Source organism: Penicillium antarcticum (genome assembly GCF_028974205.1).
Source record: "Penicillium antarcticum strain IBT 31339 chromosome Unknown utg000004l_segment0_segment0, whole genome shotgun sequence".
NCBI classification, from domain to species: Eukaryota; Fungi; Ascomycota; class Eurotiomycetes; order Eurotiales; family Aspergillaceae; genus Penicillium; species Penicillium antarcticum.
In genome coordinates, this window is record NW_026695302.1 from 254473 (window position 1) to 280413 (window position 25941).

Genomic DNA, 25941 nt, shown 5'->3' on the forward strand with positions numbered 1-25941 from the left:
TCTTCATTCACGCCGACCAATATATGTGCAAACGTATATACTCAACAGCCTCATCTTCTAGTGATGTTCGTTGTTCTCGTGGTGAGCGGAGATCGATAATGGCCCGTTGCTGGGCACCTGGTTTTGAAAGGTCATTCTGATCCTTTCCGATCTTCTGGGAATCAGCTGTGGTCACACTCTTAGCTCCTTAGCTACTCTAGCTATCGATAGAATTATATTTGAATTAATCAATATTCCCATATCCAATGCTCTCCTAAACGCCTATTGCCTACTGAAACATGCGAACTGCCCATAACCTCGTGAAAATTTGACATGTGAGCCTTAACTATCCTTCGGCGCCCTGGCCATCTGCTTGAGCAGGAAGCTCCGCTTGAAGTATGTGTTCGGGTGAACAATTGTATCAAGATCAGTCTGGCTCCAGGTTCCGTCCTCCTTGACCTTCTTGATCTCGTTCTTGTGCGTCGACTCGAAGACTCGGTTGCATGCAATATGGTACCGCTGCTTGCCAACATCCTCACGCACACCCCGCAGAGTCTCTTTATCATTGACGCCTGTAGCTTGGAGGAAACCAACCAGGTTATCAACGGAGAAATGACGATAGGGACAGCCGTGAGTCTGTCCAATGCCGGGGTTGGAATCGCCGAGGATCTTCTGGCACGAGTAGGGAGTATAGCCCTTTCCGCGACGGTTCACATCTCCACCAACTTCACCATAGGCGTGGCGAATGTTGTACTTGTACTGGGAGTTAAATTCATCATCCGTCTTACCCTTAAAAGACTGGCGCCAGAACAGAATACACTCCTCCAGGGATAAACCAATACCTTTTAAGAAAAGAGTATACTGGAGTCGACCAAAGTGCTTCAGGTGGTTGTTCTTCCGCAAATTCCCATGCAAGCTCTTCATGCACAGAGGGAAGTGTTGCTGCGCAAGCTGATCAATAGAGCTGGCTGTGATCGGAGCACCGTCCACATATCCTTCGCCCTCTGAGTATACTGATTCGGCACTGCCGAAGTTCTTCGAGAGGTGGTTCAAAATAGGCGTGAGACGATCATCCTCATCCAATCGGGGGAGAGCACGGCTCGTGAGCTAAATTTAATTAGCAACCATCTTTCAATCCTCTTCTAAAGACATACCTCAAGTGCACGCTCCAAGCGAGCAGTGAACTCAGCCATGATCATGCTAAGCTGTTCCCTTCCAGGAACATATGCTTTTCCTTTCTTCAAGTAAACTGATCGCTTTTCGATCAGCTCAGGCACCTTCTCCCAATCGACTTTGTACCAAGTCTCTTCATCTACTCGACGCAAGCCCGGGGTGGAACTGGCCAGGCTCTCCGCAACCTCCGTTCTCTCAAAATCACTGACTGGCTCCCAGTCTAGACTGAGACTGTCGATGAATGCACGCTTTTCCCTCGAGTCGTCATTCTGGAAACGGAATCTGAAAAGCATGGTTTCGGCGCGCGCGAATCGCCGACGGAGGTCTTCTGTAGCTGAGAAGGCCAATCGGAGGATGAAGTGGGAATAATGGTCCTTTTGGCGCTCATTTTTCAAGCGCGAATCATTGGCGCCATTGGAAGAGGATGTATTCGAGGAAAGAGGGAGGAATTTCTGCAAAAGAGGCGTGATATAAGTCGCCGTCTCCGCGGGGGATTTGTTGCGATAAGAGCATGCTTCGATCTCGGCGAGGACTGTCTGCGCGTTAGAAGGCGGAAAATATCAAGATTGACAATTTTACATACTCTTCAGTCTGTCAATGGCCCATTGCTCAAATTGTTCGAGAGTGATTTCGGCGGTAGGAGGCGTCTCATAGAAGTTCAGACGATGAGGGTATTCCTGCTGCTTGTATATTGGGACAGCGAATTGTCTTTTCTTATGATCGATCACAGCCCGCCTTTTGGGGTCGATACGATGGGCGTCTTGTCGAATCATGGTGTTGTCGATGTTGAAAAGAATCAAATCTCCGTCACTAAATTGGTCAACGCGACGCGTGCCACGCGCGAATGATCACGTGATGTAATTTACGAGCCTGCTTATATAATACAGGCTATGGCCTCCATGTGCAAAGCATGTGAATATGTGAGTGGATTTGATACAAATCAAAAAGTACTCGATCATATGCCAAAACCCGCATCGGCCTCGTGATACTGTCCGTAGTGTAATACTCGATACCTGGGGTATATTAGATCCCTTCAACACTTCCCCATTCGGATAGCCCTCGGAGCATCCCGCTCACCGACAGCCGAAAGAATCTAGCTAGTAACCCCACAGAATCATGTCCTGATGCTCTGACCATTGCTTATCTTTTGAGAGCTTTCAACTTCTTCCATAATGCCATCGCAATAGGGCTTCTTGCATACTTTCCTCATCCGTGGTTCTTGTTTCGCCATCCCAACTTTCAGACCAAATCCAGGAACGAGACCTTAACCCCGATCTCTCCGCATCAACATGTCGCCCGCGAAGCAGCTCACCAAGGCTGCCCGTATCATCCTTATTGGTGCTCCGGGTGTAGGAAAGGGCACACAGTCCGAGCGACTGCTATCTCGCTTCCCACAGCTAGCCTCGATCAGCTCGGGTGATCTGTTGCGCGAAAATGTGCGCCGACGCACACCACTTGGTAAGCAGCAGACCAATTGCGCAAGGGAAGCAGATGTCTAACATAAGCCCAGGCATCCAAGCCGAAGTCACAATGCAGTCCGGCAATCTCGTTCCAGACTCTATGATTCTGAGCTTGATCTCGGACGATATGAAAACCAAGGGCTGGCTCCTACCACAATCCGAATCCACACCATCAGCCAATTCATCCTCGCCTAAAATCGACCCCTCTGCTTCTTTCATTCTCGACGGATTTCCCCGCACAGACAGCCAAGCCACCAGCCTGGACAGCTTAGTACCCGTGAACTTCGTCGTGCACCTCAACACTCCTCCCTCGGTAATCCTCTCCCGAATCGCATCCCGTTGGGTCCACGAGCCCTCAGGCCGAGTGTACAACACAGACTTCCACCCGCCCAAGGTGCCAGGCAAGGACGACGTCACAGGCGAGACGCTGACGCAGCGACAAGACGACTCAATCGAGACGTGGCAGCAGCGGCTACGAAAGTTCGAGGAAACGAGCAAGACACTTCTGGAGCACTATGACCGTCGGGGTGTTCTCTGGAGGGTAGAGGGCAACAGCAGTGACGAGATCACTCCGCAGTTATTTGCAGAATTCGAGAAACGGTTCTGCTGACTGTGAATGATGCATGTATACTTATTCTTATATGTATTTGGACGAGACGATACACGATGAATCCCTGGAGGGGATACCCTGAGTTTAATACCCGTTAATGGGAATGTTGGAGATATCTCCAGCGCATGTATAGCTAACTCAATTGGTGTATGATAATCAATATTCAACATTCGGTTTAACCTAATCATAATCACATCGCATAAATGTACAAAAAAAAAAGAGAAAAAAATACCAAGTAGTCATACCATTCCATCAAATGCAAATGCAAATAAACTCAAATAAGAGAGAGCCGCAAGCCCAGCCATCACGACCTCTACTTCTTCTTCTCAAGCGTGGAATCGCCCATGCCCATCCGATTCTTATACTCCCTTGGACTCTCCCAATTCCCTCCAACAGCCTTATAATCCCTCCAAAGCCCCTTAGCCCTCTTCTTAGCCCACCACTCAGCCCTTCGATACTTCTTCTCCATCTTCTCCCCGCCAAACTCTGACCCAACCTTCGCCTCATATACAGTCGCCAGCCCTCTCCTCAGCATTTCATAGGAAACATCTCGCCGCCGAAAAGGCGGGAAATCAAAAGCCCGGCGCACGTATACACTCGCTACAACACGCGAGTATTGGTCTTGTCGGTGGACGAGGGCGCGCACGCGTTTGCTGGTCAGGTAATTTGTTAACCAGGTATGGGCGTCGCGCGCGAAGGGTTGTTCAGGGCGACCGAAGTGCGCTAGTTCTGGTGCATCTATGCCTGCCAGACGAATGTGGATCTGTGGTGTGGGTTGGATGTGTAAGTATGATCTGATCTGTTGGTTGTATACCTGGGTGTAGTGGTGGAGACGAACAGTATTATCTTTCAACTCTTTCTTAACTTTTGGAACCTTCTTCCAGGGCATCCAACCCCAGCCCGCAAGCCTCCCCGCCGGGCGTATGGAAAATGCGAAAGTTATCACCATCGCCGACGGAAGTAACCTGACCGAAGACGCTGCGGCGACGGAGGAACGAGGGCGAGATGCTAGGCGCATCTGGGATGCGGCGTAGGTAGGTTCGGTGGATGCGGACGGAGATTAGGATACCGCTTGTTAGGAGGATGGTTGGGACTAGGGTTCTTGGTTCGACGAAGGCTCGCCAGTCTAGGACGGAGCTTGAGTTGTTTGAGGAGCTCCAGATTGATTGTTTTTCGTCATTGGTCGACTCGGGACTCCATGGCGGCCATCTCATCACGGCCCATGCCCCTGCTTTTTTGCAGGTGTTGGAGATCGGGGGTGTGATTCAGGTGTTTGGTGGTGGGAGTGGAGGGTGTTGTTGGGGTGATCGACGCGAGAGCTAAGCCGAGGATCTTCTCCAGGGCGACAAACTACAATGCCTTTGTCACAATAATGAATGTTTTGGATTTTTTTTTTCCAGCTCATTTGACCTGTATGCAGGGATTTAGGGTTCATCTAAATTATGTAGTGGCTTACTACGACTTTGATTGCATAACAACCTTGGAAAGCTTCATGAGGTTCATATAGCTGGCTGAGACAATATGTATCGTATCGGCCTTTTTCATATATTGTACTCGGGTACCACTATCATGCTAGAGACATAGTAATACCCGAGAAAAGAAACACGGTGTTCTATCAACCAGGCCTTTACATTCAAGTGTCTAGACTGTACAGAAACAAATTGGGAAAGAAGAACCAAGCGCCGAGCATAACAAGCATAGAGACCAGAATGGAAAATAGCGACCGTTCATTCCAAAGAGAGCAATTATTTCAGGGTGGCGGGGACGCTAGTCTTAGCCTTTGATGCGGCAGTATCAACTGCCTTCTGCAGCTTCTCCTTCTTCATTCTCTGGAGGTAGGCAAACAGGACGATGAAGAGAAGCTCCATTCTATGGAAGTGTCAGCAAATAAACCTAAGTAATAGAGCTCTAGAAAAAACATACCTCTCCTTGGTCATCATGAGCAGACCCTGGACCAAAAGACCCTTCAGGATCTGGGGTCCAATTCCCTTGAAGAGGGACAGGACACCCTCATTATCGATAATGAACTTCATGACCTCACCAAAGGTCTTGAAGGGCTTGCCATTGCGCTCTGGTGGCGGGCGAGACTGCAGACCAACCTTTGCGACGATTAAAGGCTGGGTTGCGATAGTAGCCAAAGCCTTGGACATGGCACCGAGGACTTTTCTTCGTTAGCGGGCCATCTTTTCTGGGTGGGATATCACTCACGGAATGCCTCCCAGGGCTTGAGATTATTTTTCCCTGGAAAGATAACCTCCTTCAGGCGCTGGTAAGCCCCATATGTGATAGCAGGGTTGACGACCAAGATCAAGCTAGCCTTCAGACCGCGCCACAGGCCGGACCAGCCGTCCTCACTCTCGACCACCTCGCGACCAGTCTCGATCAGACCCTTCTTCTCGCCCTTGGGCTGTGTCTGCTGTCGGGTTGTGATGACAGCCACCGGGATGGTGAAGATCTGAGCGACAGCACCAGCAGCAGCACCGAGGGAAAGCTCGATCGCTGTACCGGGGGGCTTGGGGGACTTGACCGAGGCCATATAAAGTGTTCTTACAACGCTATACCAGTAAAAGTATGCGAAGTTTGTAGAGGCGACACCAAGCAGGGCTCCAGCCATACCAGAGTACAGACCACTGACACCCTCCTTCTCCACGATCTTGTTTATAGCATCGACGGTTGATTCATAGCGGTCGAGGTCGTCGCTCTTCTCGGCTCCTTCTTTTTGCTTGACCTGTACTTGAAGTTTGGTCTTCACACTAAATAAAAGGAGAATCAGCGACCTCGTCCCAACACTCTTACAACTGGCGCATGTAGTGGGCTCACAGATCAAGCGGGTAGACCATTGCGTTCGCGAGGACGGCGCCCGTCGCACCTGCAACGGCACTGCCCCATGGCGAGAGTGTTGGCTTCGATTGACCGGCCATAATATATGCGGAGGGTATGTGAAATTAAGGAAGGTCGACAAATAGAGAGGCTCAGGAGAGGGCTCGCTTGCGGAGCGGCCTGTAGTTAGGGGAAATAGTTAAGCGGGGCCGTACTCTGTACTGCGTTGCAGAGATCAAAAACGCAGAGAAGGGAGGTATAACTCAGAAAGTACAGTGCATACCGAGGACACCCGAGTATCAAAGTCAAGGAACCGAGTTCGGAATTACCTGTTACTGCACATTGCACCTCGGCGCTCACCTTAAAACTTGCCGAGGTCCACTTCGGTATCCATGCGCTGGTCACGTGATGGTATTTATCAGATCCATCGACTCGGCATAGAGATGCGTATTGCAGTTACATCACTGCGAACCATCATTGGTTGTAGATGCATATACATGTAATTGGGACCATTACCTACATAAGTTCATTTCAATATGCTCTGGGGAAATCAGATCCTAAGAAATATCTTAGATCTGCACTCTCAAAGGAGTCCACGCTAAACACTTCACTTCGGCAGCTTCACATCCCGGTGCATATATTGCCATATAACACCGCCTTCATTTAGAAAGACACTTAGGAAGTGACGAAACGTATACAATTAGGTGGAAAGAAAGATATAGGCGAGCAGAGATGCATGTTATAGAGCCTGCTGTTAGACTTGAGTCTACAATGTATTTATGATATATCGATTCCCTCTCCTATGCACTATTCACTTCCTAGTTCTCTCCACCACCTCATTCCTCTCTTCTACACAAACCACCAGTATGTCGAGGCCGCAACAACCTCATGTATCGGAAGCCTTAGTACACCATCCTCTCCAGTTTTCAAAAGGCAAAGAGGCTAACAAGTTGATAGAAGGCCGAAGATGGCATAGCAGGGGCGACTTCGCAGAAAGCGGCACTGGAAGCGGCTATCACTGCCGCGGAGCACTACATGAAAGCCCTACGTCTGGCCCCCGCCGACGAGAAGAAACAACTCGATACCAAATGCAAAGAATTGATCGTTCGAGCTGAAAAGATCAAACGCGCCACTGACTGGAATGCTGCTGCGGGGCCCCAAGTCATTCAGAGCTTGCGCCCGCCTACATCCACGCGGAAGCTCACCACTCGGGAAGAGATCATTATACTCGAGGGTGCGAAACTAAATGGGTACATCTTTCCACCCTGGAGCCGGGCACCGAATGAAGATGAATTCATCCTCAAAGATCGGCCTTTCACGTATGTTGAGAACGCCTCGGTCACCATGCACATGTTCTAATTGAATATAGGGATTCACCCGACCTGCACCTCTCCGACGTCCAGAGGGATATATTTGCAGGATGGAAACGGCCGCATGATTTACTAAGGGACCCGGCTACCCCAGGTACAACTAACCCAACTATCTCAGCTTCCGGCCAAACCGATCTGGTGCAAGATGTCTTGACTGATTGTTCAGTTGTGGCCAGCTTATGTGCCACAACGTCTCGATCAGAACGAAAGCTTGGACAGGTATGAGAACAGTCTATTCTATTATACAGACTCAAGCTAACAGGAACAGAATGCGACACCTACAATGTATCCGTGCAATGATGAAGGGAACCCTGTCTTATCGCTGTCTGGGAAGTACATATTCCGCTTATACTTCAACGGATCATTCCGCAGGGTGGTCATAGACGACAGACTGCCTTCCTCCAAGACCTCACGATCATTACATGTGATCGATCGGAACAACCCGAACTTTTTATGGCCTGCTCTTGTCGAGAAAGCATACCTGAAAATCCGAGGGGGCTATGATTTCCCCGGAAGCAACTCAGGGACTGACCTATGGGTGCTGACCGGATGGATTCCCGAACAAGTATTTATACACAATGACGATTTCACCTCTGATGAGATCTGGGGCCGATTATACAAGGCCTTTTACCACGGAGATGTGGTTCTCACCATTGGAACCGGCAGTCTGACGGAAAGCGAACAGCAAGGTATGGGCTTGGTGGGCGAGCACGACTACGCCATTCTCGAACTGAAAGAATCCCAAGGGCGTCGCCAGTTCCTCTTGAAGAACCCGTGGGCTGGAGCAGATCCACACATCCCAAATAATCTCAACCTTGATCCCGGCAAATCTCCTCTTGCTCCAGGAACCTTTTGGATGGACTGTGAGCAGGTGTTTCAGAACTTCGAAAATCTTTACTTGAATTGGAATCCTGGGTTGTTCAAACACCGTGAGGACATTCATTTCACATGGGATTTGTCTCATGGACGTGTCATTTCCGGCTGCTTCGTGAAGAACCCACAGTTCTGCCTCTCTAGCGAGTGCGGGGGCACTGTTTGGCTACTTCTTGGGAGGCATTTCAAAACAGGTGAGATTCAAAGCGCGATTGGCTTCATCAGCATCTATATATTCCAGGCAGATGGCCGAAGAGTGTCCCTGAGTGATGGCTACCTCCATCGCGGTCCATATGTCGACTCTCCAAATACTCTTATGCGACTGGAAATGCCCCCCAGGTCAAGATGGACCGTGGTGGTCTCAGAGCAGTCTCTCCCATCATCCAGTCAAAGCTTCACCCTGTCATCATTCTCAACCTCCCCTGTGTCAGTGGCGCCGTCACTAGATAAGTATTTATGCGTGACAAAGGCAAGCAGTTCCTGGACTGCAATGACAGCTGGTGGTAACGCCGAGTCACCTCGATACCACTCGAACCCACAGTTCAGCCTACAAATTTCGGAGAGAACGGACCTTTCTATCTTGCTCGAGGTAGCAGAGCCCGAACTAGCAACGCACGTGAAGCTATTCTGGTCCAACGGCCAGCGCATCTCACGGGTGAGAAGCCGAGATATCATCGCAGATAGTGGTGATTACCGCCGGGGATGTGCATTGGCCGAGGCCAAATCCCTAGATAAGGGCACATACACCATAGTCTGCTCCACATTTGCAGCCGACCAGCTCGGCCGCTTCACGCTATGGATTTCCTCTACGATCCCATGTATAGTGCAGCCATTGGCGTCGGAGTCCGCTGGACGGCGCGTCATTTTATCTGATGTCGGTATTCTACCACCAGGTAAAGATCGCATGTTGGCGTCACTGCGAGTATCTCGCCTCACGCGAATCCGGCTTATTGCGAAGAACAAACAGTCTACGATAGGCTCGCGGGCTGTGGCTCCATCGCCTGTACTGATGACCGTCGAGCTGGGTCAAGGTCCATATAAAGAGATTCTAGCTACCTCGGAAGATGGGGTTCACAGTGATACAGTATCAGGAGTTCGGGTAGAGGACTTTGATCTATATCCCAACGCCGAGTCGCGCAGTGTCTGGATTGTGATTGAGCGCATTGGTGGACCTGGAGGACAAGTGGAAGACCATTTCGAAGTTGAGGCGCTGGCAGAAGAGAAAGTGGAGATTGGGAAGTGGTTGATTGAAGATGAATGATACCCAGCAGTATAGAAGTGCAAGTTAGAGTATAGAGATATCTCCGAAGTAGTCCCCGCACCGGGCGGTGGGAACCCGCACCAAACGTCATCTGGCACCTCTCCTCCCTTTTACCCACCAGACAACATGAATAACATCCCAGCTGGACTACGGTCCGCCGACATTGGGCGCTTTGCCATCCGGGCTGCCCAGATCGAAAAGGCCAAACCGGTGGTTGCCTACTGGTGTGAGTACCCCCGCGCGCAACTGGACATGTTGACTGAACCCCAACGAAGGCAATTTCCATATCGTGAGCCAAATCATTGAAAGGGGCCTCCACAATTCTGATGATGAGATCATGCAATACACGACCTGTCTGGTGGACAAATTGGAGCAGGTGAGTCGAACGCCCCGCATGTGTTCCGCAGCTCCTTAAGCAGCGTATCCTGGGACTGGATGACTGATCAGATTGGATATGATAGTTCAAAGTCGAGAACCCTGGTGATGAAACGGTCACGGATGAGGTCGCGGCGAATGCCTATGTCGAACAATTTGGACTGGAGGTCTTTGGTCGCGCCGAAGCCGCCATGAACGCCAACAAAGTCACAAAGTGAGCTCTGGGAGTGCCATACAGAGCCACAGACGACTGACTCTACTCAAAGGCAAACGGCAGATACATTCCAGGCAGCAGCTACTTTCCTCGAACTGTGCTCAATTTGGGGTGCCGACCCAGAGATAGCTGGGCGCATCAAATTCGCCAAATTCCACGCCCTTCGCATAGTTAAGGCCTTCAAAGCTGGCGAAGACCCCAATGAGACGAACCCTGCACCAAAGGAAGAAGAGCAAGTAATTGACGACCCCGAAGTGCAGGCATTCGACGAGTCGGTCGCAGAGCAAGCCTCCCAACCAACCCAACCCTCGATCGAAGAGATCCCAGACGAATCAGATCGTCTCGGACGAGACCTAGCACGCAAGTCAACACTCGACGAATCGCTTCACCCATCGCGCACTTCATCAGCACCCCGTCCAACCTTCACTGCCGAGCCCGAGATCCCTTCCGTCCCACGCAACGCACCAGGCTCACCCGCTCAACCAATGGACACCGACAACTCCGGTTCAGGCCTGGAACTCCCTTCAACCCCAGCAACAATCGGGGGATTATCCTCAGGAGCAGGCCCAATCCTTCCAGATGCCCCAACAGCCTTCCAATCTTTCCCTCCACCATCCAACAACCCATCCGTAAACCCGGCCTCTTTCTACGATCCCGCCACCAACGCCAGCGCACATCTTACTCCCCCAGCTGCTCCACCAGCTGCACCGGCCCCAGCTGCTTACTCGCCTCCCGCGTCTGCACCCTATGTTCCCCCTCAGCCATCCCACGGGATAGATGATAACTCGGTTCAGATGGCGCAGAAGCATGCTCGCTGGGCGGTGTCTGCGTTGACATTTGATGATGTTGATACTGCTATCAAAGAGCTGAAGAATTCGCTGAAGTTACTCGGTGCGTCGTGATGTGGTTTCGTTTGGATTTTTATTGGTATCTGCCCTGGTCGATATACCTTTCATAACTAGCGAGGTGGCTCATATTCAAATAGTATGAGACGCTAATTTAACTCCTTTTTGTGTCCTCGTACTATTGTAGAAGCAAGGGCATGAATGATAGTAGTGGGGGATGCTAGAAAATAATGGTATGCCTAGAAGAAGAAGATTCATATATCATTGAAAGCAAGACCAAATCTATAGACAGACACATAAGCAAAGTTTTTGCATGCAACATGCATCGGTAAATAAACTCCAGAAAGATAATACAAAATACTGAGTATCACGATTAACAATCGAAGTAAGCAGCGAATGACAACATTAGCAAGTATAAGCAAATCCCACATTCAACATAGGACCGTGGACTAGGCAGTCTTCGTCCATATTTCATTGTGTTCTTCTGACAACTCCTTTGAACTAAAACTCCGCTCGAAGGCGATTGTCCTCAACGTCCAATCGATATTATGATAAACATGAGCAACTGACTCACAATCGGCGCATTCCCATACCGGTGTGGTTTCGGCACATGCAACATTGTGCCCGCAAATAGCAAATGAACCGTGGAGAGCCTGGTAGTGGAATCTATATGGGGTAACGCACATTCCCAAATGCTTTCTGATAGTTTTGCGAAGTCCAAGATGCTGACAAAGTTGAATCGGATTCAAGTATTTTCTATGGCGAGGTGTTTGAGGACTTGCAATCGAACATTCTTATCAAAGGTAATGATACTTTCTCCAGCAGGGATCCATATTGGAAGATCGACACGAGGAGCTCAGGTAGAAAGGTGAATATAAAGGGCTGTGCTGGAGGGTTGATCAGTGTAGACACATCCATTGTCAATAGCAAGTCATGCTCTTCGGCATCTTGGGCCTTCCATCTGTTCAAGACCCCAATCCCCTGGATCTGTTGGGTCATCGTGAGCTGCACAGTACCTTTCTAGATCCGATGTCCTGCACGAGGCAATCATCTCAGAAGGAAAAGACACGCTACATGTAGACAATTTGGGGGATTAGAATATACATGCCTGGTAGCTGTAATGCTATACTCTACCTTGACTCATACTCACGTGGTAACCAAAGCCCTTAGAGCATAGAAACGTAATATAGTACAGTGCAAAGAAGGGAAGGGAACCAGATAAGCGGAGGCTTAGCATCTCGGGCGATCGGAACCCAGTACCATGGGCCACGGAGTATAGACTACGGAGTACATAACGGAGCTGACACTACACTTCGGGCTTCGGGCTTAGAAACTTATTTCAAACCGCTAAAACTAATTAAGTCGCACTATTCGCCCCCCGACGTCACAGAGTTCTTAACTCCCAAATTTGATTGTGCCCACTGTAACCCACTTGGTTTTCTAATAGTCAACGGCCTCGAGCGGTCTTGGCAGGGGATTTCAAGGAACTTTTAATCCCCCCTCTCCTTTCACTTTCCCCTTTTCACTCTCCTGAACTTGCGGGGTTACACACAATGGAAAAGCCTGCTGTCTTGATTGTCGGTGGTCTTGGTATGTGTCTAGTCTTCCCCTCACGTTCAGACTAACCCCTCCTAGGCTTCATCGGCCGCCATCTGGCACTATACCTCCACGAAAACGACTTGGCCTCCGAGGTACGATTGGTCGACAAAGTCCTGCCCCAGTTGGCTTGGCTAGCCCCAGAGTTTGCAGAGGCCTGTTCCAAGGACAAGTTCGTCCAAGCCGATGCCAGTCGTGAGCGTAAGAGACACGCCCACTTTCTCCCATCCTGAGCCTTTCTCACCAAAATCTCCCCCCCCCAGAACATTTCCCGCGCATTTTCGACCGAGCCAATGGAAAACAATTCGACTACGTGATCAACTGCGGCGGCGAATCAAGGCACTCCCAACCAGATGATGTCTACGAAGTGCGCAGCTACGCATTATCTATCGCACTGGGCAAGGAGATCGCCCGCCGTGGCATCCCCGCCTTCATCGAAACCTCCACCGCCCACGTTTACAAGGGCGGCTCTACACCGCGCAAGGAAACCGATAAGCTCGTCCCATGGCACAAACTCGCCGACTGGAAATTGAAGGCGGCTGAGGAACTGCGCAAGATCCCCGGCCTGCAGTACTGCGCCATGCGCCTGCCGCACGTCTACGGCGCCTACGAGACAGGCTACTTCGCCACAGGTATCTGCCTGTCGGCCGTGCACGTCGACCTCCAACAGGACCTCACGCTCCTACACACCAAGGACCTGAAGGTAAACACGCTGCACGTCAAGGACGCCGCCAGCGCGCTGTTCGAGGCGGCCAAGTGGCTCGCCCGCGTGGGCCCCATTGACCCGCAGGAAGGTCCAGTCGCGTTCAATGTCGTCGACCACAACAATACACGACAGGAGCACGTTGCCAACGCGCTGACTGAGGTCTTCGGTCTGAAGGTTACGTTCGTTGGATCGCTTGCTTCGCAGCTTGCCAAGCTGAACCTCGACGATGTCGTCGATGATATGAATGAGGATAGTCTGCAGACTTGGGCTGAGCTCGTTGAAAAGGCGGGCATTACACGGCCGGGCCCGATCAGTCCGTTCCTGGAGCGCGATATCCTCAAGGACCAGGATATGTCGATTGATGGTTCGAAATTCGAGGCTGAGACTGACTGGAGACCGAAATATCCCAACTTTGGCGCCGACAGTATTCGCGAAATCGTCGACAGCTACAAGCGTATGGGTTGGTGGCCATGAGAATCTTTTTCTTTCATGTTTTTTCTTTTTTTTTTGATCCTTCTTCATTAAGATATCCCGTCTGTCGGTTATTTTATCTTTTCTCTTTCCACTTTTCTTTTCCCCTTTCTTTCGTTTTCTTCTTTCCTCCATGATTCATTAACGGTCCCCATATCCGATGAGGAAAACCCCGGTCTCGCATCGCATTGTGTCTGAAAAGAAAGCATTGAACCCACATGACACGACCCCCTTCATGATCCCATCCCTACACCTGCATCTTTCTCTACCTGACAACCCAGAGAAGCAAATATCAGTCAGGCCTGTACAGCATTCCATTCTCATACCTGGCTCTGCCTTGTACTGTAATTGATACTTCTTCTCGGCGGTCTTCTCTTCTCTGGATCTTATTTTCTATGCATATATGCTTTCATTCTCTCTCTTACCTATTTTGCATAACATAGCATATGGAGCCTTTTCCATGTCTAACTTAGTTCCGGATCGGGTTCGTATTGTTTTCGTGTACATATTTGATAGAATGTTAGTGATCTTATGAAATGCTCCAATATTAACTGATCTTTACACATGCATACAGAATGCATATACTAAGGACTGCATGAAATGCATGCGAACAAATCACCACATGGCATTTTCGCTTATGATTCTAATTGCAGGATCTGGCTCCAGTCCCACTCGTTTCATACATGCATTGGCGCTGCAGGTATGTTGTGCAGGTCCCACAGACAAGCTAACCCACTACGAAGCACAGGAGCACAGTATTTATTTAACTGGAAGTTGATGGAACAGAAATGACGATATGCATTGCTATCTTTGAATCAGAGATCTACCGATTGACCGAACAACGGAGAAAAATGTGCAAATGCCAGAATCCCATGCATATGCGAATATGCATCTAAAGAAAGCCACCAAGCCAAAATGCAATTCAAGGTGTCTGTTTTCTCGTTTTCTTGGGAATTTCCTTTCTTTTCTTCCTTTGCTGGTATCTATCCCAGGTGTACCTACCTATCTTACCCACTTCCACCCTGTCGTAAGCTCGTTCTGAGCTCACCCATTTCGTTGCAATGTCAATGTAGGCATTTTCTCTTCAAGCATGGTGTAAAAATGTGGCAAGGCGAATAGTGAATTTTGAAGTGTTATAGAACAGAATGGAGGGAGGGCAAACGGTCTGTATAGAGACTGTGAAAACCGAAATATTGTACGAGAATGTAATGTGCGGAAAAGAGCACTGCAAGGGAGGGCTGTGGGCGTTTAGAACTCCCAGTCTTCCTCGACGGACTTGATAGCCCACTCGAACTTCTCACGCAGGGCCTTAGAGAAGAACTTTTCGATGGGAACATCGAACTTCTTGCTGAATACGACCGTTAGGCGAGGGTCGATATAGTTCTGGAGAAGATATTAGCAGGTGATCGATTATGCAGATAAATTAAACTCACAATTTTAGACGTGCCTAAGGCAACCTCCTTGTTATCTTCCTTGTCCTGAGCTTGGACGGACATGGTCTCAACACGCTGATCGATCTTGGTGATCGCAGCTTCCAGCTTCTCGACGGTGGCACCACGGGCCTCGGCCTCCACCTTGCCGGTCTTATTCTCTTTCTTGAACTTCTTGTCCATCTCCTTGACGGCTTGCAGACGTTCCTCGAGCTCTGTTGCCTTCATTTCTTTCTCCCCATCTGCAACGCGCTTCTCGTTGTCTTTCTCGAACTTCTTGTTGATTTTTGTGGTCTGCTCTTCCATCAAGAAAGCCTGGTGTTCATTGATCCATTCTTGATCGAGATCTTCGTCAATCTCGAAGAAGGCAGCACCCTTCTTCTTCTTCAGAGTGGGGTCCAAGTCAAGCATTTGCTGCTTCAGACGCCACTTCTGATAGCGAAGTCCCTTGATCTGTTGGATGAATTAGTTATCTGTGTTTATTCTTCTCATTGGTTCAGTTTCAACTTACCCGTTCGCCCATCTTTTCCATTGCGTTAGCATGGCCGGCGGTGACTGTTCGCTTGTGATTACACAAGATGGCGACCTTGCGATTGGCATCGTTGTAAGCCTTGACCTTCTCGGCAATAGTGCTGCCGGTGGTTTTGATTTCCTTGAGCACAGAGCCCATTGTGTAGGAGGCGTTGTAGGTACGGAAGACCTTAGCAGTCAGGCCAGGCATGTAGTTCTGGAGATGCTTGTTCAAAGCAGAGGTCTATCACTCATTAGTAATATCCAGTTAACACAAGGAAGATGGAAACATACCGTCAGACGATCGAAAATCTCGTCACCGTTTTTCTTCGGAGCCTTCTTGAAGATCTTCAGGTTCTTGAAGACTTGCAAGTCGACCTTGACTTCATCATAGAAACGAATACTATCCTTACCCAAGAAGTCGAAGACGACGGTCTGTGGGGGCTTCAGCGTAACGTTCTCGTATTTGAGAGAGCAGCAGCCGACAGTCTCGGCCTCGTCTTCGCCCTTCTCGTTTCCAGCACGCAGAGCAAACTGATCAATGAGATATACTGCGGTAGCCTTTTGACGCTCAACCATCATGTCGTGCTTCAGGTTCTTCTCGTAATCTTTGCGGATCTTCTCAATATGCTTCTTGAGTTCACGGGCCTTCTCGAACTTCTTGAAGTCACTTTGGCCCTTGACATCAGAGTTGGCAGCCAACATGACATACTTGTAGTTGCCGTTGATGTTTTCCTGCCACATGGCGAGCCATGTACCTTCTTGGTCGTGCTTCACTTCCTTCCACTGGTGGCCTGCAGGCGGGGGAGGAACTTTCGCATCCTTGCCAATGTTGATGGTGATCTGCTCAGGTTGCACACGAGTCTTGACACGACCAGTCTTGGGGTGCTCGCCACGACCTCGGAACAAGGAAGGAGGTTCCACACGGAAGTTGCCCACCTTTTGCTTGCGACCATCCCAAATACAGTACTGATACGCAGCTTCTTGTTCGTCCTTTTCAGCCTTGAGGCGCTTCTTCTCTGCTGGTGGCAGGTTCCTCTTCTCCTCCCGCTGGGCGTCGTAGAATTCGAAGATAGGCTTAAAGTCGCACTTGGTGAACTCCTTGATATCGATCTTATTGCCGTTGGAGTCCTTGGCTCCACCGGTCTTCTTGATGACATCCTTGAAGTCGGAGAAGAAGTTCTTCTGGAACACAGGGTTTTCCACGTTGTGGGTCGAGTTCAGCATGGTTCCGAAGAAGCTGGCAACTTCTTCCGCCTCGGGTTCGAGAGTGACTGGGACACCATCATAGCGCATCTTGACGTTCTTTGGAAGCAACTCATACTCAGGAGGGAACACAACACCGCTGTGTTCAAGTGTGGTCCACTTGATGGTTCCATCTCCTTTGCTCTGGTCCTCCCACCAGCGGTAACCCTCGTCCTCGTCATTGTCTTCAGCGTCCTGACTTTCTGCTTTGACTGGGGCAGACTTTGCCTTGCCCTTCTTAGCGGCAGCAGGCTCCTTCTTGGCAGGTGTTTTGGTCGCGGGCTCCTTCTTGACACCGTTGGCCTGCTTCTTGGGTGCAGGCTTGATCTCGTTCTTCACCGCAGATTTGCGCGCATCCTTCGCCGCCATTGCTTCGATCTTCTTCTTCTGGGCGGTAAGCTTCTTGTCAAGTGGCACGTCCGAGTCGGATTCTTCCCCAATGGCGGTCTCGGTGGCCTTGGGAAGCTTTCGGCCATTGCGGGCTAAGGGAACATCTTCATCCGTCTCAGGATCTTCATGTTTCACGGATGTGCGCCGACGTTTGCTCTGCCCAATGGTTAGACGTGTAACCGAGAGCAAAGGTAGTGTCACGAGTGGGGGAGAGGAAGCTCATGCCGCAATGGGGGGTAGGCGTACCAAAGGTTCATCTTCTTCACTGCTCTCTGTATAGTTTTTCTGCTGTGTGATACTTGTGCGAGATTTGCGCTTAGCAGCGCCGGGCCCATCCGTATCCACGTCTTCCATCTTCACATCTTTGTCTTCTTTGTCTTCCACGGGACCAAATCGAATTGACACACCAGGGTCAACATGACCATTGACACCTGGAGAACTCGATGCCGGCATTTTCATTTCCGGGGACTTCGGAGACGCTATATTGAAAGTTGCAACGTTAGTGAAGCTCGACGATGCGGCTGAAGTATGTAGTGACGTCAAAAAGGAAATTCACGATTGAGAATGGGTGCCCATGAAGTATAGACATTTGGAGAGGAAGCAGAGAGAAGATATGAAGTCATTTTTGGATGAAGTAAGAGTTTGCGACCAAAAAACGAGGTGTATGAGACTGATTCAGCTGAGACAGAACTTACACTTGGCACGGCCATTCACGCGCGCGAGGGGCATATCGTCCTCCGAAGAGCTCATAATGGTATTCCGAAATGGCGTGGCCGGAGATCGAGGATATATTGAATAGAATCGATGTTGTGGTGCAAGGAGGAGTCCTCGTGCGCCGAGTCGGGCAAATCGAGCCGGCTGATAGATGAATGAAGGCAAAGAAATACTGACCAATGAAGAGCCAGAGAAAGTTTTAGAAGCTGAGCTGCATCAATAGTGCAGCTGAAGAGGGGGTAATGCGGGTGGAATCGGAAGGGAAGAGATGTAAGATCAGAAGTGAAGAGAGGGAAAGAGGGAAAGAGGTTGGGAGTTTGGGGGAATGGGAATGGAATGGGAAAACGAGGTCTTGGACAGTTTATGGCCTGAGGTGTCAAAGGTAACGACAGCGTAACGTGTAAATAATGCCTGAGGCATATATTACCTAAATTGTGGCCTGAGGCCTGTTGCGCCGGAAGTCGGAATGCCTCGCCGTAGTTGCTTACCACTTTGAGTTTAGCGGCGCAGCCGGGACAGAACCAGGAGTTCTGAACTTCGCACTTCCCGACGGCCTCTCTACCTTCGTCACCCCCCCTCCGCAGCTACTCCCCTGCTCATCTACTCTCTTCTCTACATACCTCCCATAATGTTCTCCCGTGCCGTCCGCCCGGCCCTGCGGGCTGGTGGTTCTGCCATCGCTCGGTAAGTTCTCATCCGAAACGTGCCAGGGCCCTTCCACCCGACGTACCCCGACCACCACCTCGACATCAACAATCTGGCGAAATATCGATGTGAAATGGAAACAATGACGACAATTGCTAACAGCGAGTTCCAAAAGTCCTGCGCCCGCCAACGCCGCCACCTTCGCGACTCTGCGTGAGATCGAGGGTCGTCTCAAGTCCATCAAGAACATCGAGAAGATCACCAACACCATGAAGATTGTTGCTTCCACCCGTCTCACCCGTGCCCAGAAGGCTATGGATGAGTCCCGTGTTTACGGTAAGACCTCCAACAACGTCTTCGAGCAGGCCGAGACCAAGGCTCTGGAGGACAAGAAGACTCTGCTGGTCGTCGCCAGCTCCGATAAGGGTCTTTGCGGTGGTATCCACTCCGGTCTGAGCAAGGCCACTCGCCGTATCTTGGAGGCCAACCCCAACGCCGACATCGTCATTCTCGGTGAGAAGGCCAAGGCCCAGCTGTCCCGTGTTGTCGCCGACAAGATCCTTCTGAGCTTCTCCAACGTCTGCAAGGACATCCCCACCTTCGCCGATGCCCAGGCCATTGCCGACCAGATTGCTCTCCTTCCCGAGGACTACGCCAGCGTCCGCATCATCTACAACTCCTTCGTCAACGCTCAGAGCTACGAGGCTTCCTCCATTGAGGCCTACTCCGAGGAGGCTATTACCCAGTCCGGTGAGTTGATATCATGACGAGACACGTCATATCCATGCTGACAATCTATATAGCCAACATCTCCTCCTACGAGGTTGACGAGGAGGCTCTGTCCAGCCTCCGCGAGTACGCTCTTGCCAACAATCTCTTCTGGGCTATGGCTGAGGGCCACGCCTGCGAGATCTCCGTAAGTGTTATGAACTCCTTATCATTAACGTTGCTAATCGGTCTATCAGGCTCGTCGCAACGCCATGGAGAACGCCTCCAAGAACGCTGGTGAGATGATCAACAAGTATGTGTATCCCCATCATGTGCAAGACTTCATTCTAACAAACTCTCAGGTTCCAGATCTTGTACAACCGTCAGCGCCAGGCCGCCATTACCGGTGAGCTGGTTGAGATTATTACCGGTGCCACCGCCAGTGCGGACATGTAGAAGCTTGCTTCTATTGGAAGAAGTCGCTTCTAGTTAGACTTCATATTTAGATCGACCTTCAGCTTGTGTAAAATCAGAGTCAATCCATTTCAATTTCATATGTACACTGGTCGTTGGACCCTTGTCTTTCTGTTCTGGTCAATAGCCAATATCATTTTTGATCTTATCTTTGTCCACGTTGAGATTACCTCGTCATTGTCTTGCTCTTATTCTTACGATACTCGCTTTCCCCTTCATTCTTGTCCTTCGCTGTGATTTCTTTCCCCCATGATCTCACTTTTCTCCAGTCTCTTGTCCTTGCTGGAATATCTTGCCCTCTCGCTCCTCACTCTCTTTTTCTCACTTCGCATCTTGGGTTGTTTTCAAGGTAAGGGTCGCGGCGTTAATCTGAACTATGCGCATCCATATTTGCTTTGCTCTTTCTCGTCGAGCCTTGTTCTCTCTGTCTCTGTCTCATTCATCTTCATCCGGCTCACTCTTACTTCTAAGTTCACAGTGGTGTGACAAAAAAGTATGTCTACTGTTGGCTTGACTATTGACTGCTACGCCGTCCTGGGCGTCAGCCGCGACGCTGATATCAAAGATATCAACGCCGTTTACAGAGGGCTTGCGCTAAAGTCGCATCCTGACAAGGCGGGCCATACTGATGCTGCCACTGAGCGTTTTCGCGCGGTATATAAATCGACCTACGGCTCTTCACTTGAGACATACATTGCTGACACCTTGCTTACAGATAACAGATGCGGTTGAAATTCTTCGAGACCCTGTTCGTCGGAGCCAACTCGACCGCTCACTGTGCAAAGCTAGATTCGCTTCACTCAAGCCTGAATGCAAGTTGCCAACTGGGACCTCAGGAGCCTATGGCAACTCCTACCCAAGAAAGAAACGTTGCCCCAGAGAGAGAAGACGCCGAACGCCTCCCAATCCTGAGACTTTCAGACACCGCGATACCTTTGATGCCTGCAAAGATTTGAACTATATGCACAGTTACGGCAATAGTGTTCACATGGACCCAAACTCTGAAGATAGTAAGGCCAAACGTGCGGATTTCCAAAAAGAGAGCGACCAATGGAGCCGTGAATGGCAAGGCATTGACCCTGAGATGGAAGATCTGCGTGCTAAATTGCTCAAGAAGAAGAAGGCAAGATACATGGCGTATGACAGGAGTGATATGGTGACAGAAGCTGGTGACTTTGAACCCGACGTGGTCTATCGGCCTGAGTCCAACCGTGGCCCAGATGCTATGGCGACTCAGGCTGGAGATGGCTTTAACCGCAGTGTGTTCAATCCCCGTAGGCCAGATCGTTCCAACAAGTTTGTTGAAAAGGAACATTACGCTGGCACAAGCACTGGCCCCTTCAAGCCTACCGACTACAAGCCTGCTGCAGACAAGTTTGCCGAACACAAGGCTGCCAAATCTAAGCCTGCTGAGTCCACTGACCCACCTTATGGGGAAGAAGACCTCGGTTTTACTCCCGACACGCGTGATGTTGACACGGATGAGGACGATGGCAACCATTTTTACCGGCAAAAGCCTACATCTCGCTCCACTGGACATGTTTTTGGACCCAAAGTCACCAACGAAGCTCAGCCCTATTTCAGCCCCAGCGCCAATCGGATTTCCCACAAGCGTTTCACCGGCTGCAACTCTGCTGCTAGCTCGGTTGACAAAGTCCCAACTCAAAGCCACGCTGCCAAGCCCCCCAAAGCTGCTCATACTGCCAATACTACCGATACCACCGAGAACTCGATCAAAGACGCACCCGCAGGCTTCACAGACCCAATCGACAGCTCCCCACCTCTTCAGCCTACCAACAAGGACTTCAGTGAGGATTCAACCAACAAGAACTCATACATTAACTCGCAGTTGGGAACTTGCGAGGCCCTGAAGCATCTGGTTCCTTTCTTCCAACAGAAGATCCGCGCTCATCCTGAGCAGTACACAGCAAATGAACTGTATGGGGAGCTTAACGGAGTCATCTTGGAGACCTACATCGGTTGGTTGGTGGCACTCCGAAGCTCAGTCAGAGATGTCGAGCCCCCGCACCATTTGAATAAACCGGTTGATTGTGCACACATTGGCTCCTGGAAAAAGGAGTTCAACCTTGCGAAGTGTGACCGGTGTGGTCTCTGCAAGCCACTGTATGTACTTACGTGCCCTGGATGCGGTCTGAAGGCGTGCGTCCGATGCAAGTTTACGGACCCTTGTTTTGCAGGTACCTGAGGAGGAAAAGGCCGATATATGCGGTGCATCTCACGATGAATCTGACGATTGATTTTTTGACATGTGTACGTTAGGACGAGGGTCCGACATGATTAGCTACTTTGGCTTCAATGCCTGCGAGGACAATGAAATGTACGACAGAACAAAAACAAGGATATATCGGACCCCTATCTTTTCCCGCTTAGTGTTTGTTAGATTTTCGTAAATGAGACCGGCTCTATGTAACAGATCTATGCGCATAGATGCACCGGAGTCTAAGACCCTCGTGGTACTGTATGTAGTAGATAGAGGGAGCGTAGTCTGCCAACGTTGGATACCTTCCGAATTAGTTGCCCGTCATTTTCCACGGAGGAGAACGAAGATCCAATGCCGCACACCTTCTCCCATAAGATGTACATCTCATGCCCTCTTTTCATCGATCAAAACGATAGATAACCAGCTCCCGGGAAGTATTCTCACCAACCAGATATCTATCACAGCCACACAGTTTCGCTCTCCCCGTAAAATCAACATTCACACGATTCTCATTCGAGCCAGGCGCCCAGACCCCCAGCCTGATAGTTTTATGGTGGGGATCATTGAGCTCAAAATAGAGGCAAAAGCCAAGCTCTAGATCAGGATCGCTAACTTGAGCGATGACATCGGTCCAGTTATTCCCGTATGTAGTCGAGTAGCCAAGGAACTCCGATTGCAAGCTGCAGTTACCGCGGTATACTGGTAACAAGTCGACATGCAATGTACGATTGTGGGGTCCATTCCCGATGACTGGGATGGATGTGGTCCGACACAAACGAATACCAGTTCCAGCTTCTGGGTCAGGCGTCCCTTGACCTTCAATTTCATGCAGGAAATTATCAACAATTTGTATCGCCTGGGAATCATCCGTGATAGAAAGCCGGGAGATGGCTGGGGTGCCTCGTTGGCGGACGCAGAAGAAGTCAAGGTCTCGGAAACCGAAACGTGCCACGATTCTTGGGGCATCTTCAGGAACTCCACCGCGCAGTACTCCTGAAGAGGATTCAGATGGCCGGTGAGATGACACCTGTGAGATGTCCCATACGAACAAGGATTCAATCGGTGCATCCTCGTCTGCGGTGTATAGGCTACGATTGGGCTGCCACATGTAGATCACATAATGTGTGTTGTTGTGCGTAGAGAAAAAACGATCTCGCTCGCTGAGAGGATGGCCCAAGAACATGATCTTCCATTCATTGCGCTGGGTAATACTCCAGACATCTTTCCCGCCCTGGACGATATCGAACGAAGACGCAAAGTGACGATGTACACCGTCGCTATCATTTAGCCAGTGGAAAGCCATAGGCTCAGCCCACTCGACAACAAGGAGCCGCTTCTGAATCCTGACTCGGCGAACAACCCTGCCGGTAATGGTGAACGGCACCTCGAACTGGCGGTCCGTTTCCAAATCCAAGAGCATGAGACCTTGACTCTCGGCACTGGGGAATACTAGCAGCCCACCATCGAAAGACCACAAAGCCTCTTCAAATTGGATATCGACAATGCCCGTGTCATGACTGCAGTGATATTCCCAGGGCTGAACAGGGAACCATTCACGCTGGCGCGAGCTGCCGAAGGCACCGCACAATCCATACTTCTTGATAGAGCGGGGCTTTGCCCGCTCTAGATGATCATATCTTGCGGCGACTTGGTCAAAGAGTTGACAACCTCGATGTGGGTCTGCAGTCCCATTGTCAAGGGCCTTTGCTTCTCTTGTCCGTGGGAACTCCCATCTCAGGCGTGGAACGAGAATGGAGGGGTTGCTAAAGGCTTCGCGCCAGGCACGCGAGACTCGACGATTGCGGATGATATCGTGAGGTTCGAGATACGCAAGAATCATCCAGAAGACGTCGCGGGGTAGAAAGGCCAAGTCATGGCATTCCGGAGGCATTGCTGGATGTATAGAAGGGAGAGTGTTGGAGGTAGGAGATTATACAGCTGGACTACATTTATAGACAGTTGAACAGTAGTGACAGGCAATTATAACAATCCTTTAGAAGCAAGCAAACAATACTATTCTAAATAAGTCAACTCTTATAATAAAATTGCGTATCCGACTTTTGAGGTTATTGACAAAATACCCTCCGCATGCCAAGAGCTTCAGGACACCTTGCGTGATGTTTGGGGCCAGCTGGCTTTTCTCTCTTCAGAATCTCTAACATTCTACGGTGACCTGACCTGATTTGATTCAACACCTTCATCATGTACAGCAGTCTCCTGCTCGTCACGTCGCTGCTTGCAGCGCTGCCTGTGAACGCCGATGGACTATACACCAAGAACTCCCCGGTGCTGCAGCTGAACCCCAAAACTTACAACTCGCTCATCGCGAAGTCAAATCACACCTCGGTAAGTGCCATGCCCACACTGCACGCGCAATGAACTAATTGACTGACTGGTATAGATCGTCGAGTAAGCTCCCCACTCCGCGTCTCGGACCTTTACTCATGCGCATTGTTTAGGTTCTACGCTCCCTGGTGCGGTCACTGCCAAAGCCTCAAGCCCGCCTACGAGAAAGCCGCGAAGAACCTCGATGGTCTGGCGAACGTCGCCGCGATCAACTGCGACGATGACGAGAACAAAGCCTTCTGCGGCCAGATGGGCGTGCAGGGCTTCCCAACCCTCAAGATCATGACGCCATCCAAGAAACCCGGAAAGCCACGCGTGGAGGACTACCAAGGCGCGCGCAGTGCCAAAGGCATCGTCGACGCAGTCGTCGATCACATTCCCAACCATGTGAAGCGCGCAACAGACAAAGACCTGGACAAGTGGCTCGGACAGAACGAAGGTCGGCCCAAGGCCGTCCTCTTCACGGAGAAGGGCACAACAAGCGCGTTGATCCGCGCCCTGGCAATCGACTTCCTCGGCGCCATTGACATCGCCCAGGTGCGCAACAAGGAAACCGCATCTGTCAAGAAGTTCGGAGTCACCTCGCTCCCGGCGCTTGTCCTCGTCGCCGGCGACGAACCCCAGATCTACCAGGGCGACCTGAAGAAGAAGCCTATCACCGAGTTCCTGAGCCAAGCTGCCGCACCCAACGCACCCGCATCCGCAGACTCCAAGCCCAAGACGAAGCCCAAGGCTAAGAAGTCTAAGCCCGCAGCAAAGCCAACCTCCGTCGCCGAAGAGCCCGACGACGAGCCAACAGCCGCACAGGAAGAAACCAAGCCCGTCCCAACCCTCGTCCCCGCACCCGCAATCCCCACCCTCTCAACCCCCGAGTCCCTCCAAGCAGCCTGCCTAGCCCCCAAGTCCGGAACATGTGTGCTAGCCATCCTCCCCGAGGCGAGCGAGTCCGACGAAGCCCTCCCAGTCCCTGCTACAGCTGCGCTAGCCAGCCTAGCTGAGATTGGTCACAAGCATGCTCAGCGTGGTACGCACCTGTTCCCGTTGTATGCTATCCCCGCTAGCAACCCTGTCTCCCATATCCTGCGCACTGCATTGAGTCTGACCAAGGGACCTACTGTGGAGGTTGTTGCGCTTAATGCTCGCCGGAGCTGGTGGCGCCGGTTCACCGCTGAGGGTGAGGACTTTGGAGCTGTTGCTGTTGAGTCTTGGGTTGATGCTATTCGTCTTGGCGAGGGTGCTAAGGAGAAGCTGCCTGAGGGTCTTGTTGCTGGCGCTGAGGAGGCCGAGCCTGTGGCAGAGGCCGAGACCGAGACCGAGACTGCCCCTGAGCCCGAAGCTGAAGCTGAAGCTGAGGCCGAGGAGCAGGTCGAGCCTGAGCACGATGAGCTGTGAGGAACTCTCATCGGAAAATGCCGATGTCCATTCCGGCTACCTGCAATTCAGTATGCATCCTTGACAGCGCGCATATGCCTGTAAGCTAAAATAGTAACAAAACATTACAGCAT

General features: G+C 50.7%; 12 protein-coding genes across 12 annotated transcripts; 7 read left to right on the plus strand and 5 right to left on the minus strand.

The window, feature by feature from the left end:
* Positions 1–321: 321 nt before the first annotated feature.
* On the minus strand, positions 322–1925 carry N7508_004053 (DNA primase subunit PRI2; the record flags this gene model as incomplete). The annotated part of the gene is made up of 3 exons (XM_058462119.1): positions 322–1086; positions 1134–1684; positions 1736–1925. The coding sequence occupies 3 exons, from the start codon at positions 1923–1925 to the stop codon at positions 322–324; spliced, it is 1506 nt and encodes a 501-aa protein (XP_058320744.1).
* Positions 1926–2441: 516 nt separating this feature from the next.
* Positions 2442–3222, plus strand: N7508_004054 (adenylate kinase ADK2; the record flags this gene model as incomplete). The annotated part of the gene is made up of 2 exons (XM_058462120.1): positions 2442–2610; positions 2663–3222. The coding sequence occupies 2 exons, from the start codon at positions 2442–2444 to the stop codon at positions 3220–3222; spliced, it is 729 nt and encodes a 242-aa protein (XP_058320745.1).
* A 313-nt stretch (positions 3223–3535) lies between these two features.
* Positions 3536–4436, minus strand: N7508_004055 (thermonuclease family protein; the record flags this gene model as incomplete). Its single annotated transcript, XM_058462121.1, is given in 3 exon segments — positions 3536–3985; positions 4037–4086; positions 4097–4436. 3 exon segments carry the CDS (start codon positions 4434–4436, stop codon positions 3536–3538), a joined length of 840 nt encoding a protein of 279 aa, XP_058320746.1.
* Positions 4437–4967: 531 nt separating this feature from the next.
* Positions 4968–6143, minus strand: N7508_004056 (putative peroxisomal carrier protein; the record flags this gene model as incomplete). The annotated part of the gene is made up of 4 exons (XM_058462122.1): positions 4968–5091; positions 5146–5383; positions 5431–5975; positions 6043–6143. 4 exons carry the CDS (start codon positions 6141–6143, stop codon positions 4968–4970), a joined length of 1008 nt encoding a protein of 335 aa, XP_058320747.1.
* A 765-nt stretch (positions 6144–6908) lies between these two features.
* Positions 6909–9546, plus strand: N7508_004057 (calpain-like protease PalBory; the record flags this gene model as incomplete). Its single annotated transcript, XM_058462123.1, has 4 exons — positions 6909–6947; positions 7000–7361; positions 7412–7631; positions 7681–9546. 4 exons carry the CDS (start codon positions 6909–6911, stop codon positions 9544–9546), a joined length of 2487 nt encoding a protein of 828 aa, XP_058320748.1.
* Positions 9547–9672: 126 nt separating this feature from the next.
* Positions 9673–11037, plus strand: N7508_004058 (uncharacterized protein; the record flags this gene model as incomplete). The annotated part of the gene is made up of 4 exons (XM_058462124.1): positions 9673–9772; positions 9822–9922; positions 10008–10135; positions 10188–11037. 4 exons carry the CDS (start codon positions 9673–9675, stop codon positions 11035–11037), a joined length of 1179 nt encoding a protein of 392 aa, XP_058320749.1.
* Positions 11038–12533: 1496 nt separating this feature from the next.
* N7508_004059 (NAD-dependent epimerase/dehydratase family protein) lies at positions 12534–13756 on the plus strand (the record flags this gene model as incomplete). The annotated part of the gene is made up of 3 exons (XM_058462125.1): positions 12534–12570; positions 12616–12777; positions 12840–13756. The coding sequence occupies 3 exons, from the start codon at positions 12534–12536 to the stop codon at positions 13754–13756; spliced, it is 1116 nt and encodes a 371-aa protein (XP_058320750.1).
* A 1245-nt stretch (positions 13757–15001) lies between these two features.
* N7508_004060 (DNA topoisomerase 1) lies at positions 15002–18078 on the minus strand (the record flags this gene model as incomplete). The annotated part of the gene is made up of 6 exons (XM_058462126.1): positions 15002–15136; positions 15187–15636; positions 15695–15937; positions 15988–17484; positions 17575–17807; positions 18024–18078. The coding sequence occupies 6 exons, from the start codon at positions 18076–18078 to the stop codon at positions 15002–15004; spliced, it is 2613 nt and encodes an 870-aa protein (XP_058320751.1).
* A 592-nt stretch (positions 18079–18670) lies between these two features.
* Positions 18671–19851, plus strand: N7508_004061 (F1F0 ATP synthase subunit gamma; the record flags this gene model as incomplete). The annotated part of the gene is made up of 5 exons (XM_058462127.1): positions 18671–18726; positions 18863–19437; positions 19491–19603; positions 19653–19708; positions 19758–19851. The coding sequence occupies 5 exons, from the start codon at positions 18671–18673 to the stop codon at positions 19849–19851; spliced, it is 894 nt and encodes a 297-aa protein (XP_058320752.1).
* Positions 19852–20364: 513 nt separating this feature from the next.
* N7508_004062 (uncharacterized protein) lies at positions 20365–22127 on the plus strand (the record flags this gene model as incomplete). Its single annotated transcript, XM_058462128.1, has 3 exons — positions 20365–20523; positions 20585–21993; positions 22046–22127. The coding sequence occupies 3 exons, from the start codon at positions 20365–20367 to the stop codon at positions 22125–22127; spliced, it is 1650 nt and encodes a 549-aa protein (XP_058320753.1).
* Positions 22128–22487: 360 nt separating this feature from the next.
* Positions 22488–23981, minus strand: N7508_004063 (F-box protein; the record flags this gene model as incomplete). Its single annotated transcript, XM_058462129.1, has 1 exon — positions 22488–23981. The coding sequence occupies one exon, from the start codon at positions 23979–23981 to the stop codon at positions 22488–22490; it is 1494 nt and encodes a 497-aa protein (XP_058320754.1).
* Positions 23982–24292: 311 nt separating this feature from the next.
* N7508_004064 (putative disulfide isomerase) lies at positions 24293–25828 on the plus strand (the record flags this gene model as incomplete). The annotated part of the gene is made up of 3 exons (XM_058462130.1): positions 24293–24436; positions 24492–24499; positions 24550–25828. 3 exons carry the CDS (start codon positions 24293–24295, stop codon positions 25826–25828), a joined length of 1431 nt encoding a protein of 476 aa, XP_058320755.1.
* Between the last annotated feature and the right edge of the window lie 113 nt (positions 25829–25941).